This window comes from Colobus angolensis, unplaced genomic scaffold, assembly GCF_000951035.1.
Source record: "Colobus angolensis palliatus isolate OR3802 unplaced genomic scaffold, Cang.pa_1.0 Scaffold59, whole genome shotgun sequence".
NCBI classification, from domain to species: domain Eukaryota; kingdom Metazoa; phylum Chordata; class Mammalia; order Primates; family Cercopithecidae; genus Colobus; species Colobus angolensis.
The window spans coordinates 3,194,347-3,210,286 of NW_012119487.1; the positions used below are offsets into that span (position 1 = coordinate 3,194,347).

Consider the following 15,940-nt stretch of genomic DNA (forward strand, 5'->3'; position numbering starts at 1 on the left):
TATATTCAAGTAAACCATCATTTAAGTATGAAGGCAAAGGAAACATAAAAATACCACGCAATCCAGAATTTAAATTTTAGGTGCTGTTAACATGGCACTTCACCAACATGATGGAGGTAGTGGGTGGGGATGGAGTGGTATACTAAGGTGTCAATGTTGTTCAGAGAACTATATAGATATTTGTAAATTTAAGGGATTGGTAGAAAAATAGACAAGAGCCCATGTTTTTGAAAAATTCAAAGTTAGCACCAGAAGAATAAAAATAAGAATATCCAAATTTCCTACCAGTAGAAAAACAATTTGATCTATCTAGCAGAAGGAAGGAAGATGGCAGGAGGAACCTGATAAATAACACAAAATAAGATGGTATTAATATATAAGCCCTAGTATAACCACAGTAGCAATTTTAGTATCAGACAGAACAGACCCAAGGTAAAGAAATGTTCTAAGGCTACAAAATGAAAAAAAATACACTCATAGGAATGAAAGTAAAATAATTACGTACATATATGTATCTAACAAGATAGCTCAAAACAAAAGATCAAATGACAAATATAGAAATAAATAAATATATTATTAATTGCACTTGGAAATTTTAACATATTCATTTTAGAGACTGAAATGTCAAACAAAGATACAGCACACTTGAATGACATAATTAAAAAGCCCCAACAAATACGTATATGTAAATTGTACCAAATACATGGATTTATAGCAAATTGAAAATAGATTTTTCTTCCAAACAAGAGGCACTCTCACAAAAATAGAGTATTAGCTGCAAGAAAAGTCTCAATAAATTTCAAATGGTCAACGTTATACAGACTACATTTTGCTCTGTCTCCTGAGAACTTCACCTGTATGGACCATGTCAGTGGGCTTCCTTGCTCTCTGGCCTTCAGTAGAGTTTGCTCAATGTGGAGCACCAGCAGAAGGGAAGGAGATGGTGGAACAGGGAACTGATTGTGGCTCCTCCTTGTGTGGTCACCTGACACTGGCTGGCAATTCTTAGCTGGAAGTCACGATTGCTGTTTAGGCAGCCTTCTCCACACAATTTTCTATTCCTTGGAATAGAACTTCCTTCTCTCCTCACCGAGTGGTCATCACAACCCTGATCCTTATGATCCCTTTTGGTTTCCCACCTTTGTGTTTGTAAACAATCTCTTTTATTAAGTCCTTCTTAAGTTATTCTAATTTGAGTGTTTCATCAGTTTGCAGATGAGATCCTATTGATACAATAGGGAAATTCTCTTAGTGACAGAGGCAACATACAAAAAAACCAAATACCTTTGGAAAATGTCCTCATACTTATTATGAGAAACTTCAGATGCAGATTCTTCAAGATTAGGATGAAGATAAACAGGTCCAAAATCACGGGTACAGTTCTAAATAGTTCTTGAGGTCTGGGACAATATGAAAAGAAAAAGAATGAGGTATAAGGATTGAAAAAAGATAAAACATTGTCATTTTATAGAGATAATATATATCTCTATAAAAAACAGAATCAACAGACACACTATCAAAAGTAAAAAGAGAGATCCACAAGTTTGCAAGAATCAACATTATTAATTATAAAATAAAGAGCACCCATCTAAACCAATAACAACCATCTGTTATTAGCTTTCTATTGCTACATAAAAAATTTCCCCAAAGCATAATGATTTGAAATAAAAAATATCTATTGTCTCACAATTTCTGTGGGTCAGGAATCCAAGCTTGGTTTTGCTGGGTAACTTGGGCTAACCCATGAGATAGGTTGGGCTGCAGTCATCTCAAGGCTCAACTGGAGCAGAATCCACTCATGTGACTCACTCACATTGCGTTGGAGGCTTCAGGTCCTTGCTGGATGTTGGCCAGAAAAATTATTTCTTTGCCACATGGGCCTCTCCATTGGTCTGCTCACAATATGGAAGCTTGCTTTCCCTAGAATGGGGGAGGGGAGGAAGAGATGGAAACTATAGTTCTTTTTGTAGTTTAATCTTAGAGGTGAAATCCCATCACTTCTGCTGTATTCTATTAGTTAGAATTGAGTCACTAAGTCTAGGCCACTGTCAAGGAGAGGGTATAATAGAAGTGCATAAATACCAGGAAGTGGGCGATTATTGGCATCATTTTAGAGACTACCTACCACAGCATCTGAAAACACCACAGAAAATAAGACACCAGTTGTAACCCCAACAAAATTACAAAGCATCAAGCAATTCTTCTAAGAAAGGGCGTATGAGACTACTCTGGAGAAAAATTTCAAAAGTCATAAAAATATGAAAAACTGTTGCGGATAGGATAAAAATAACAATTCCTCCAAATTATTGCAATTACAGCTAATGGTCAGTAGGATGTTTTAGGAACATGATAGTTTTTTCATATATACACACACACACACATATATATTTTTCATATATATGTCATATATACATATACATATAAAAAATGAAATTAAATATGTCCAAAGTTAAGTTGATTTTGAAAAGAGAAAAACAAAAAGGAGGGGATTTTGCCATACCATCTCTCAAGACTTTCCAAAAAGCTGCAATTACAGAAACAATGTGACCCTGGTATCAGAATAGATAAACAGATCAATGAAACAGAAATAAGAGTTCAGAAAAAGACTCAACTATATGTGGAAACTTGATATGTGATAAATATTCCAATTCAGTGGAAGAAAAGATGGGTAAGTCCATACACGGAGAAAAATAGGCTCCTGTCTCATCTTACCAAGGTGGACTCCAGATAGATTAAAGTCTAAATACAAAACCTGTGCAACTATGAATTAATATCTAGAATATTAAGTACAAGGAGATCCTGCAAATCAGCACAACAAAAGGTAAGAAACACAGTTTAAAAATGGGCATGGCACATGAACAGGAAATATACATAAAAAGGAAAACTTGAATGCCAACAAGCATATGATCAGATGTCCAACCTCACATGAGATCAGAAAAAGGAAGATCAACAGACAGTGATACATAACTTTATAGTCATAATGCTCGGCAAAAATTAAAAGGTGGATAATACCAAGTAGAGCTGAGGACACGGGATAAAATAGCTCTTACATAATTGGTAGTGGTGTCAAGACGTTCAGCCACTCAGATGAGCATCCAGAAATCCCTTAGTGAAATTAAATACGTAGGTGCATGTCTGTGAATAAACAGGTTTCAGTTAGGAGTATACTGGGGTCTTTGCTCACCTCTGGGGAAAATCAGATTTGGTTTTCTTACTAACTTGGCAGATGCCCTTGGAATTCTCCTCTATGTTTGTGAAGGTTCATAGCAGCTACTTTCCTTATGCATCACTCTCTGCGACTGCTGAGTCACCTCTGGAGCTCCGAGTTACAATCCACTGAGTCCACTTCCCTGCTAGAACTAACTGAATGGAAGAAAGAAATAGGAACTTTGTTCTCTTTATGACCCTGTCCTTTTAACCTCCATGTGACTAACATGCTAGGTGTAGCAGCATACTTAAATCCTTTTTCTAGATGGTTAAGACAATTTCTGAAGGAAATTGCAATGCCGGAGCGACCACAATTAAAGATAACTTGAATTTTCATCTAATGAGAAGATACTTTAAAAAATTGTAACAACTTGTATAAGATGGTTTCTCCTATTTGGTCCTCCACATAAATTTGCTCCAAAGTGTCACCCAGGTCCCTTTGAATCTCTATGGCTGGTAAGCCTCCCTCTCCTCCTAAAAGAGATTGTCAGCTCTGAATATTTCTCCTCTGTCTATCCTCAAGGAACTTCTGGTTCCAGAATCAAAGATTCTGCAGGTGCAATTGGAGAGGGTAGAGCAAGACTTAGCAAAGCTCTTCCATTTAAATTCCCAGCCTGTGGGAGCCACCAGCCTTTGATTTATAATTAAGTTCATCTCTCAAAGGCAAATATTATTTTCTTTAGCATTCACAGAACTAAAATCTACTTGTAACAATTATTTCTCCTTACTAATAAGGTTTTGGAAGTACCCCAAAACATAATGGGTCCCTGTTATTGTACATGGGGTTGTTTTATTTTTCCATGATTTTGCCGACCTGTGATGTTTGGTGGCATTACTGAAGACCAATGTGAGTGTTTAAAGATGCTCTCTTTGACTCTAGTTCGGTTCAGATTCTCTCTATGCCTGGAGGATAGCAGGAGAGTCGGGAGCAGGTATGGGCTCTAATTTCTTCCGTTGCAGAATGAATCAAAAGAAGCAGCGGAGAAGAAGGAGATGTAAAAATACAGCATAATTCTTATTAGACAGTGCTGGAAGTTTCTGTGGGGAGTTTGAGATAGAAAAGTTGGGAGGTACTAGTTTGAAATGGAGGGGCCCATCAGTTCAGGGCAGGATCTCAGAGAGATACTGGATGTCAAACATTGACTTTTCACTTTCCCCCACAACCTCTCTCCCTCTCTCCACTTTGTCCTTAATGGAAGAAGGTCAATTATATTAAGTCTACAGATGAATTATTTGGGGAAAGATTCACTAAATTTACAACATCTGTTGAGTGCCTACCTTGGTGCTAGGGACTATTCTAAGTGTATCAAATGCTTTGACTCATTTACTCCTCCCGACCCCCATAAAGCAGGTACTATTATGATTGTGCTTATTTTTATAGATGAGAAAACTGTGGCATCAAGGAGGGAAGCTGACCTGTCCTAATGAGCAGAAGAGCTGGGATTGGAAGCCACATAGTTTAACACCAGAACCACTAACCCCCAACCATCATGCAACAGCACCTCCCCATCCAAGATATGGTGTATTTTCCCACTTATTTGAATCTTTGCCATTTTCAGTAGAATTTTTATAATTTGAAAAATATGGGCCAGGTGCGGTGGCTCATGCCTGTAATCCCAGCACTTTGGGAGGCTGAGGCAGGCAGATCACGAGGTCAAGAGATTGAGACCATCCTGGCCAACATGGTGAAACCCCGTCTCTACTAAAAATACAAATATTAGCTGGGCGTGATGGCATGTGCTTGTAGTCCCAGCTACTTGGGAGACTGAGGCAGGAGAATCACTTGAACCCGGGAGGCGGATGTTGCAGTGAGCCAAGATCATGCCACTGCACGCCAGCCTGGCAACAGAGTGAGACTCAGTCTCAAAAAAATAAAAAACAAAATATGGCTCTGTACAATTTTTGTTAGTTATTTTGGGATTTTCAAATAGTATTTTTGTTGTATATATGATAGAATTCTCAAAATTACAATTTCTGACTCTTATGAAGTTTAAAGTTAGTTGAATTCATAATGATGAATAAAGCCACATGTGAGTTCAAAAGCTCGTTAACTTGTGCACTGTCTTGCTAGTCTCATCCCTTGCACTGTTTAAGAGTGGAGAGTGGGATGTGAGCAGGAGTGCCTGGTAAGGAGACAGTGGGAGCTGACACTAAAGAGCTTTGGGTAATAGTAAGGAGCTTGCATTATTCTTGGAATCAAACCTTCCAACACAAGGAAGGGAAGTGAGATCATTAGGTTTGTTTTTTTAAAAAAAATCTTCCTTATAGCATTTTACTGAGTGATTTGGGCTTGGGAAAGGTCAGTGGCAGGGCACCTGTTAGGTCATTATTGCAGTATTTCAGGTGAGAGATAAAAAGTCTGAGCCCAGGCAATAGCAGTAAGAAAAATGGGAGTGGTAAGGATGGGGGAGGGGAGCAGTAAACTGAGGGGAGGGTAAGGAATAGGTCTCAGGTAAAAGCAACGGTCGTGGGTGACCAGTTAAATGTTGGGGGAGAGGAAAATAAAGGAGATGAAGTTGCCGCCACAAAGAGTGGCCTCAGGAGAAATGGGTTTTACGGGGATGGGGATGGGGTGGGATGGGCAGAATGTATTAGGGAAGTAGTGTCCTTGGTGTTGGTTTGGTACCGGTGAGTGGGCCTGAATGATAGTCATGGAAATCCCAAAGCATGATGTAAAAACTAATGAAATTTGAAAGGTAATAAACATGAAAAAATGAAAAATTTGGATTTATGGGGGATTTATTTGGCTTCTATTGCGGAATGATTAAGACTGAAGCTAGCTACTTGGAAGTTATTGGCATATAAATAGTATGTGAGGCCAGAGGAAAGGGTGAGGTGAGCCCAAGTAGAGAGGCCGGCTTTAAACAACAACAAAAAAACAAAGAAATAGGACACAGTTAAATTTGAATATCAGTTACACGATGAATAATTGTTTAGTATATTCCATGTTTAGACATGTTTAAGATACACTTGTCCTAAAAGTTATGTATTATTTATCTGAAATTCAAATTTAACTGGGCACCATGTATTTAATCTGGCAACCATAACAGGGGCAACACACAGAAATATCGGCAAGGACCAGGCAGGCCTTTCAGATGGTGAGGTGATGTGTGAGACACAGGCTGGTGGTGGAGGCTGGGTGACCCAGAACACCCTGTCTCTCATTCTCAGGGGCAGCTGCTACCTACTTCCCACTGATTGGGTTTGCAGAGATGGCCTCGAGGGTGTCTGATATTCTGATATTGCAAAACAGAATAGAAATACGTATTTTAATGTGTATTTAAAATATATATATTAAAATATTTTTAATATTGATATTAAAAGTGGTCAGTTGGGCTGAGTGCAGTGGCTCATGACTGTAATTCCAGCATTTTGGGAAACTGAGGCAGGAGGATGTCTTGAAGCTAGGAGTTTGAGACAAGCCTGGGCAACATAGCGAGTCCCCATTGCTACAAAAAAAAAAAAAAAAAAAAAGAATAAATTAGTCAGGTGTAGTGACTTATGCCTATAATCCCAGCTACTTGGGAGGCCGAGGCAAGAGGATTGCTTGAGACCAGGAGTTTGAGGCTGCAGTTAACTACAATAGCACCACTGCACTCCAGCCTGGGTGACAGAGTGAGACTCTGTCTCTATTTAAATAAATATGTAAATAAATAAGCTAGGCAAACAATGAAAATGAAAACATTGTGAAACACAAAGCAGCTCTGTGGGTTCCACTGGTGTGCAGCCTTTGATCTAATTTCTAAAGGGGGTGTAGCAGGTTTTTAACCTGTAAATTATGGTGATTGGCAGGTCAGGGTAAATGGTAGTTGTGTGTGGGGAAGAGATGATGGCAACGGATGTTTTCCTCCTGCAAAAACTAAAATGTGGGAGTGACTTCTCTGGCCATGACTCCAGTAAATGTTTATAGTTTAAAAAATATGGTTCTGAACAATTTTTGTTAGAGTTATTTTGGGATTTTTAAATAGTTTTTTGGTTGTATACATGGTAGAATTCTTAAAATTATACAATTATAATTTCATACAATTATAATGTATAACAAAGGATACAATTATAATTCATAAAATTATAGCCCCACTGGCCATTCTCCTGTAGCTGGGAGCAGTTAACACCAACAGGGCTATACCCCACTGCTGACCTGCTCTACAGGATCCCAGGAAGGCGAGCATAGCCTACCAACCTCTTTGGGTAGTACAGCGATAGCGACTGAGGCTTCCAAGGCTTTCATCAGAAGACTGTGGGCGGAAACTTCCAGGGGTTTGCTCTGAGCTTCTTGAGGCTTCTCAGCTTCAGCTGCAAAGTGAGTGGGTGTTTCTTTGAGAAGCAGAATCAGAGAGAGACATAGAGAAAGAGAAAGACAGAGGTGTTTCCCTTAGCTATGGAAACTCTATAAGAGAGATCCAGCTTGCCTCCTCTTGAGCAGTCAGCAACAGGAGTCCTGTCCTTGACACCTCAGCCTCTACAGGATTGAGAAGTAAAACCGTTTGCTGGGGCTGGCCTGACTCACCGGCTGCCATGCAGCAGCCCTTCAATTACCCATATCCCCAGATCTACTGGGTAGACAGCAGTGCCAGCTCTCCCTGGGCCCCTCCAGGCACAGTTCTTCCCTGTCCAACCTCTGTGCCCAGAAGGCCTGGTCAAAGGAGACCACCACCACCACCGCCGCCGCCGCCACTACCACCTCCACCACCACCACCACTGCCTCCACTACCGCTGCCACCCTTGAAGAAGAGGGGGAACCACAGCACAGGCCTGTGTCTCCTTGTGATGTTTTTCATGGTTCTGGTTGCCTTGGTAGGACTGGGACTGGGGATGTTTCAGCTCTTCCACCTACAGAAAGAGCTGGCAGAACTCCGAGAGGTAAGCCTGCTGGCAGACTGCCGTGCCCTGGAGGCACCAGGCATAAGGGGGTGGAGGGCCCACTGCCTGGCTTGCAAAGTGCTTTTCAATCCTTTTTTTTTCTTAGAAATGGGTTGTTCTAGTTATTCTATTCTATAGACAGAGAAATGGAGGCTCATAGGAGTGAAGAGGACATTTTTTATTTTGTAAAGAATCAGAGCCCAACAGTTTTTCTTTCCTCAGTTGTCAACTCAGTCTGTTGAACCACTTACTGCCTCATACCTAGTGATTTAAGGAGTAAAAAACAAACAAAACTTTTAAGTTTTGCTTGGAAGTAAATTTGTTCAGATGACCAAACTAAATCTTGAAAATACTTAAAATATTGGTACGATTTCAAATCACAAAACTGAGGGACAGTGAAGCAAAATTGCTTGGCCAAAGCCTGAGTTAGCAAAAGTTCTGAGGTATTTGGATTCTCTTTCCAGGGCTTGGTTGATTTGATGATTCTATCTCTTTTGCTTAAAGAATTTTATTTTTATTATGCATCTTTTCTCTTTCTCTTTTACCAGTCTACCAGCCAGAGGCATACAGCATCATCTTTGGAGAAGCAAATAGGTGAGTCCTTTTTCACATGTACACTGAGTTCCTAAAGATGATCCTCAGCACTGAAATATGTTAATGGAATGCCTTATATTCTGTCCTATACTTTGGCTTATGTATACTAGCAGAGGAATTCTGGCTAATTCGGAATCTCTGGTCAATATGATTCCTTGAGCTGCTTTAAAAATGTGAAGTGAATTGAATTGCTCACAATCAATATAGCTGAGCACGGCACACAATTCAAAATCACTTCCGCTTGACTTTGGAAAGAGACACGCATATACAACCGTGGACCTTTGCCCCCTGAGCAGTGGTTCCAGGCCTGTCCCCTTCCACAGACACCCTGGTCCTGGCACACATGCCAGTGGCTATAACTCCTGGGAAGAGAAGGTGAAGTGAAGGCAGAGACAGAAGTTTCTGAGAAATGTCCTCTCCTCTTTTAAACTCTCTAAAGAGATTACAGTGAAGCTTTATTTCCAAAATATTTTATAGGATGTAAGCTTTTAAAATGTGGATAATCAATTCCGTATATTAGAATGGTTTTTCTTGAAGTCACTGAGAAACTTAAGGGAAGACTTCAGCCATCATTCAAAGGATGTTCAGCTTCAGAGGCAGTCATGAGGTACCCTTGATCACAAAGGAAAATCCTTTGTATGGGAGCTAGGGCAAGAAGACAATATGTTGAACACTGATCTCATGAAATTTCAGGGCATAGTTTTGCAAGCTCTGTACAGATGGATTTTACAATGTGCTTCACTAGTCTAAGATTCATTGAAATCTTAGATTTAGATTTACAATGAGATTCACTGAAGTTTTAGAGTTGGAAGGAAGCTTAGAATATCTAGTCCAGCCATTTCATTTTTTTGGAAGAGAAACAAAATACCAGACAGATTAGGTGAATATGCCCAAGACCCCTAGTGTGGAACTGGGGCTAGAAGGAACACAGGCTCTTGATGCCTTGTCACCTACAGGCCTTTCCAGTACTGAACTGGTGCCTCATGAAGTAGGGAAACTCCTGTCTCTCTGTAGTGAGCATGGAATGAGAAATAGAGGAAAAGCAGGATACCTCTGCAAAGACTATAGATAGATCTCATCCTTAGAAACTCAGAATAAAGAAGAAGGCAGCACTGACCATCAATTAAGTGAAGTAAGTTTCAGTTTCTCTGGATGTGGCTACTGCAGGCAACCCAGTCGCCTGTCTACTGTCCTAGACTGTTAAGTTCTTATAAGAGCCACTGTTGGGAAGCTCTGGCCCCTGTGTCTGTGTCTAATCCTTAAATGTTAGAAAGTCCATATGTACACAAGCAGAGTGGAAATATTTGCTAGAAAAATAAAGCCTCTGGAGGATGTCTGAAATAAGATCATTTTGAAAATCTGTGGAATGTTCCTGGTCTGATAGGTACCTAAGCATTCATCTTTTATCCACTCTCTGGAGTCAATTTAGTGATTAAAAGTCAAATGACCAGATGAGTCAGGTCCATCTACCCCAGTAAGTATTATCTTCTCTAGATCAACCAAGATGAACCAGAAATTCTTAAATTATCACATGGAAATCAAATCAGTAACTTTACTAATAAGAAAAGAGATGCAAATTAAAAATAGGGAATACCAATTTTCATCAAATTAGTAAAGATTAAAAAAAACCCAGACTGACAAAGATTTGAGAGAAAAGTGCTGTTCAAACATTAGTTTCAGCCAGTATACATGTAAATTGCTACAACTTTTTCTGAAGAGCACTTTAGAAATACATATCAAAAGCTTGAAACTAATAGTTCATGTTGTAATCCTATCACTAAGAATTTCTCTTAAGAAAATAATCAGAGATGTGCCTGAAGATTTATATATAAGGATGTTCATTACTTCCTTATGAGCTTATTTATAATAAACAATCCAGAAGAAACTTGAATGCCTCATACTAGATTAGTTATATACATTATGGTGTATTCAAACAAGCACATAATAAGCAGCAACTAAAAATGATGTATCAGAAGGACATTTAATGCTTTGGGGATTGTGCAGTCTGTATTGTTAGATAAAAAGACAAGTTACAAAAGGATACGTTTCATTTCATAATGACTATGTAACCATGCATGCACATTTTTATATTCTTAGGAACTAGAAGGTTCTACACACTGCTAACAGTGATTTTCTCTGGGAGATACTATTATAGATTATTTATAATTTCTAACTTGCTCCTTTTTACATTTTCCATTTTTTTCCAGTTAGCTAATTAAATCTTTTATTCATTCACATGTGTGAGGCTAGATGTTGGGTGTTGGATGCTGATGGAGGATGAGCCAGCCCAGGGCACCTGTCCTTATGGAGCTTTTAGCTGGTGAAGAAGCTAAACAAAAGCAAGCAAACAGACCATACAATTCCAAAGTTGTACTAAGTACAAGATGAGAAACCTTTTTAAGGAGGTGTTTATGCTGACACCTGGGGAGTCAGAAGCCCGACAAGTGAAGGGCTGTGTGCATGTGCGGTGGAGTGGGGTGGAGCTGGGGGAGAGCATTTCAGCACTGGGAACGGCACATGCAAAAACCCTGGGGCAGGAAGCACTCATCACCAGTGTCTAAGATATCTCGGCAGTTTATTTATTCCAGCATATGCACAGCATATATTCTTAGTGACCATGTTCTGTAAAAATAACATTGTACTAGGCTCTGTAAGGGATAAAAAGATATGCAACATGTGGTTCTCGGTTCTGTTTCCTGCCGGTGCATGGCTGAATGCCAGATGAGTCGCTCGGGTGGTTTGCGGTGTAGGAATGCAGAAGAGACTCAGTTTTGCCTTTCCTGTTCACTAACACCTCCTTCATGGTGGGTTGTTTTGGGTGACCAGAGAGGTCATGATCGCTCAGGTAATGTTCTCTGTGAATTGGGCCATTCTCACACCATATGTGAGTTTTACAGGCTAATCACGAACCTGACATATTCAAGCATCTCGTGTGAATATTTATTGAAGTCTCAGGTAGCTGAATGCGTTAGCTAAGTGGCAGCTGTCTATCTTGTCTGAAATAGTTGAAGTCAGAGAAATAGTGTCTGTTTTGAGAATTATTGTCTATTCTTCCATTTAATTTGTCCGACATTTGCTAGTAACATGCCCTGTGTTAGAAACTGGGCTTCTCTGGTGAATTCAACATATCGTAAGGAACTTGTCATTATTTGAGCGGAATAAGATAATTTATGTAGTTACCCCAGAGGAGTCAGAAATGACAAGAGAGGGGAAGACAGAGTGATCCTAAATTTCAAAAGAGGGGAAGATCATATTTGATCAAAAAAGGTTTGAGAGGGTTTCCCAAAAAAAGAGGTATACTAGATAGTCCTTATGGGATGTTTAGGAATTTGACACAGAAATCTGTTTGAAAGAACATTATGGGCAAAAGACATGGCCTGAACAAAGGCACAGAGGAAGGGAAGTGGGGGTATGTGTAGGCCACAGAACTCCCGTTGTGTGACAGTGCTCAGTGGGAGTAAGGAGATAAAGCTGGACAGATGGGCTGGGATTGTGTGATGGGGAGACTTGTATACAACTGCATCATCAGGGAGGAGCCATTAAAGATGTTTGAGGCCTCAGTGATATGAGGTAATTGTCTGAGGCCTTAAGATAATTAATTTGGGGAAGATTGTAAAATGTCCCTGGGGGAAGATCTGGTGACACGCAGACAGATTAGCAGTCTTCTTCAGTCTCTGTCCTGTAAGCCTTAGGGACAAGAGAATCAGAGTGGACAGAGCCCTGGAATTGGAGTCAGGAGACCAGGGTGTGGTCGCATCTCTGATGCTGACTAGTTGGATTAGTCACCCAACTGCTAAGCTCATTTTGCAATTGATAAGGGGTAGGACAATAATACATACCTCAAAGGGCTGTGGTGAGTTCTAAATGCAACAACTGACATGACAGCTCATTATGAATAAACGTTTATATTAATTATATTTTATTGTAACATTATAATTTGTACGTATGTGAATCTTAATTTGGTTTATTTTTTACCTCTTTGTTTCTGAAATATAGACTACGGTGAACCCCGCAGTTCAGACTTACATGATTAGTATACGTTAGACTGTTGCCATTTATGGTTTTAAAATCTTTTTTTTAAATGATGGGATTTAAATTCCCACCAAAATAATAGTTGGTATTTCATTTCAACATATATTTTTCCTCTCTCTATGATACAGGTCACTCCAGTCCACCCCCTGAAAAAAAGGAGCAGAGGAAAGTGGCCCATTTAACAGGTCTGTATCTGGAAGGTACGGGTGGGGTTTGGGAAAGCTTTTGGCAAAAGACAAAATGGCTGCCTGGTTTCCATTACCAGGCTCTAGAGAGTTGTTACTTCCTGGTGACAGTATTTGAACTCAATCATACTAACATTTTCCTTGTCGAGTCAGTCTTATAAACACACTTCGATCCCCTATTCTCTGGGCAAGGCCTTCTAAATTGGAGACCTGGAGCTGATTATGACATGACCCCTGCCCATAAGGAGCTCATTCTTTTCAGTCATTCCAAAGTCCCTTAGGGGACTGGGGGCACAGATCCAAGAGGTGAGAGCTGAGAAGGTGAGGAATGAGGACTTGTTTTAGTCAGCGCTTTCTTGGTTTTTTGGAAGAGCTTCACTCTGCTTTGTCGAAAAGTATAAACAGGAGCAAGAAGGGAGACTCACTCCTGGCACTTGTAGACTTTCAATATGTGCCTGTAAAGTGGAGTGAAATGATATGGTATGGGCACTCCCATTATAAACTCCCAAAAAAAATCATAAATAATGGAATAAATATCACAGAAAGTGGTAGGCTATTGTCCCTGGAATTATTTAGGCAGAAATTGTAGAATGATCCGGTCACATCAGCAGACACTTACTCAATACCTGCTGTGCACCAATTTGGGGATGTGAAAATGAGTAGCATACGGCTCTTGCCTGCAGGGAGCTTGACATCTAATAGGGAAAGATAGGCATTTATGATAATTTCAGTACTGCAGAGATTTAGGTTATGTTCATGACACGTGGGGATAAAAAGAAAAGGAACCTGTACCCCAAACTGAGGGGCTGAATAATTCTTACTGCAGGTGAGATGATGGACCAGATGGTCCCTAAGATCCTTCCCAACTTTAGAATTTTAGAGTTCCTTGGATTTGGCTCTTTCCTTCAGGAAAGGACTTCAAAGCCTAACAGTTTGGGTGCTAGTTCTGAAGATAATAAAATCTTTGTTCCAGAGAGCTAATATTTTCTCAATAATTTCTTACTGCAATAGATTAGGGGTATATACTATTGTTCCAATTGTGTGGATGACAAAATAGGACAATGATGTTGAGGAAATTCTGACCCCTCAGTCAGTTCTATACAGGCCGTCATTCTGAGTGAAACATTTGTTCAAGGAAGGGCCCACAGTTTTGCTTTAGAAACTTAGTTTGTTGGATGCATGACTATTCCTGGCTGAAAGCTCCTTTCGGATTTATTTCAGGCAAGCCCAACTCAAGGTCCATGCCTCTGGAATGGGAAGACACCTATGGAATTGTCCTGCTTTCTGGAGTGAAATATAAGAAGGGTGGCCTTGTGATCAATGAAACTGGGCTGTACTTTGTATATTCCAAAGTATACTTCCGTGGTCAATCTTGCACCAACCTGCCCCTGAGCCACAAGGTCTACATGAGGAACTCTAAGTATCCCCAGGATCTGGTGATGATGGAGGGGAAGATAATGAGCTACTGCACTACTGGGCAGATGTGGGCCCGCAGCAGCTACCTGGGGGCAGTGTTCAATCTTACCAGTGCTGATCATTTATATGTCAATGTATCTGAACTCTCTCTGGTCAACTTTGAGGAATCTCAGACATTTTTTGGCCTATATAAGCTCTAAGGAAAGCACTTTGGAATTCTTTCCATTATTATTCTTTGTTACAGGCACTGAGAATGTTGTATTCAGTGAGGGTCTTCTTACGTGCGTTTGAGGTCAAGTAAGAAGACATGAACCAAGTGGACCTTGAGACCACAGGGTTCAAAAGGTCTGTAGCTCCTCAACTCACCTAACGTTTATGAGCCAGACAAATGGAGGAATATGACGGAAGAACGTAAAACCATGTGGGCTGCCATGTGAAGAGGCAGAAGCATCAAAAAGCAGCCACCAGGTGTTCTACACTCATCTTAGTGCCTGAGAGTATTTGGGCACATTGAAAAGGACACCTTTTAACTCACCTCTCAGGGTGGGCCTTGCTACCTCAAGGGGGACTGTCTTTCAGATACATGGTTGTGACCTCAGTGTTTAAGGGATGGAAAAGGAGGACTAGAGGCTTGCATAATAAGCTAAAGAGGCTGAAAGAGGCCAATGCCCCACTGGCAGCATCTTTACTTCTAAACACATCTCCTGAGCCATCAGTGAAGCTAACATAGAAGCAAGAGAGATATTTTGGGGACTCATTCCATTCCTAACACAGCCAGTGTATTTCCAGTGCAATTGTAGGTGTGTGTGTGTGTGTGTGTGTGTGTGTCTAAAGAGAGAATGTAGATATTGTGAAGTACATATTAGGAAAATATGGGTTGCATTTGGTGAAGATTTTGAATGCGTCCTGACAATCAACTCTAATAGTCCTTAGAAATCATTGATTGTCAGCTACTGATGATGTTTTCCTATAATATGACAAATATTTATATATATGTTGTGCTTTTTGGGAAAAGAAAACATATAATAAAAAGTATATGTTAGGATACAAATAATTTTTATAATTTACTAATATTTGAATTTTTTTGCTTATTATTTCTTTCCTCCATGGTTTCTTCATTCATTATGATGTCAGACAACTTTAAGAAGAATTTACTGGGGTGAGAAGAACTATGAAGCAAATCTTTCTGCCTTTGCCAAGGCTTCCTTCTCTCTATATATTCTCCTTCCACTTCACCTCCCAGAGTTTCCATTACCAATATTGTGACCAGTGTTAAGCTTACCCAACTTTCCATAGATTTGATGAGAAATTATATTTTCCTGAAGGCAGAACCATGGCACAGTGGAAAGGGCACACACTTTGGACTAAAAAACTTAGATTTGAATCTTTGTTCTTCCATGTACTGCCTATGTAATCACTGGTTAGGTCAGTTGACCTTCCTTGAACAAAAAAAAGAGCTGAAAGTATCAGACACATAGAATATCAAAAAATGGTTTCTGCCACTACTAAGCCATCCAATTAGAGCCACTTCATTCTCCAGAGGTCACTGATCTGTGGGATCCATCTAAACACCTGGTTTCTTGTATTCTCATGCTTGTCATTCACAATGGCCTTTTTCTATTTTATTCAACCACTCACTATCATGA

The 15,940-nt window shown here is 39.9% G+C and overlaps 1 protein-coding gene across 2 annotated transcripts; it reads left to right on the top strand.

The window, feature by feature from the left end:
* The first annotated feature begins 7,532 nt into the window (after nt 1-7,532).
* Nucleotides 7,533-15,345, top strand: FASLG (Fas ligand (TNF superfamily, member 6)). 2 transcript variants are annotated; one of them, XM_011962322.1, is made up of 4 exons: nt 7,533-8,067; nt 8,616-8,661; nt 12,822-12,878; nt 14,100-15,345. In XM_011962322.1, the coding sequence occupies exons 1-4, from the start codon at nt 7,723-7,725 to the stop codon at nt 14,492-14,494; spliced, it is 843 nt and encodes a 280-aa protein (XP_011817712.1). In that variant the 5' UTR covers nt 7,533-7,722; the 3' UTR covers nt 14,495-15,345. The 2 variants fall into 2 exon arrangements, with proteins under 2 accessions (XP_011817712.1, XP_011817713.1); XM_011962323.1 differs by lacking the exon at nt 8,616-8,661.
* The last annotated feature ends 595 nt before the right edge of the window (nt 15,346-15,940 follow it).

Coding starts and splice junctions, on each gene's coding strand:
- FASLG (XM_011962322.1), top strand. CDS start 7,723: ATGCAGCAGCCCTTCAATTACCCATATCCCCAGATCTACTGGGTAGAC. Junction 8,068..8,615: donor AGCTGGCAGAACTCCGAGAG/GTAAGCCTGCTG, acceptor CTCTTTTACCAG/TCTACCAGCCAGAGGCATAC. Junction 12,879..14,099: donor GAAAGTGGCCCATTTAACAG/GTCTGTATCTGG, acceptor GATTTATTTCAG/GCAAGCCCAACTCAAGGTCC.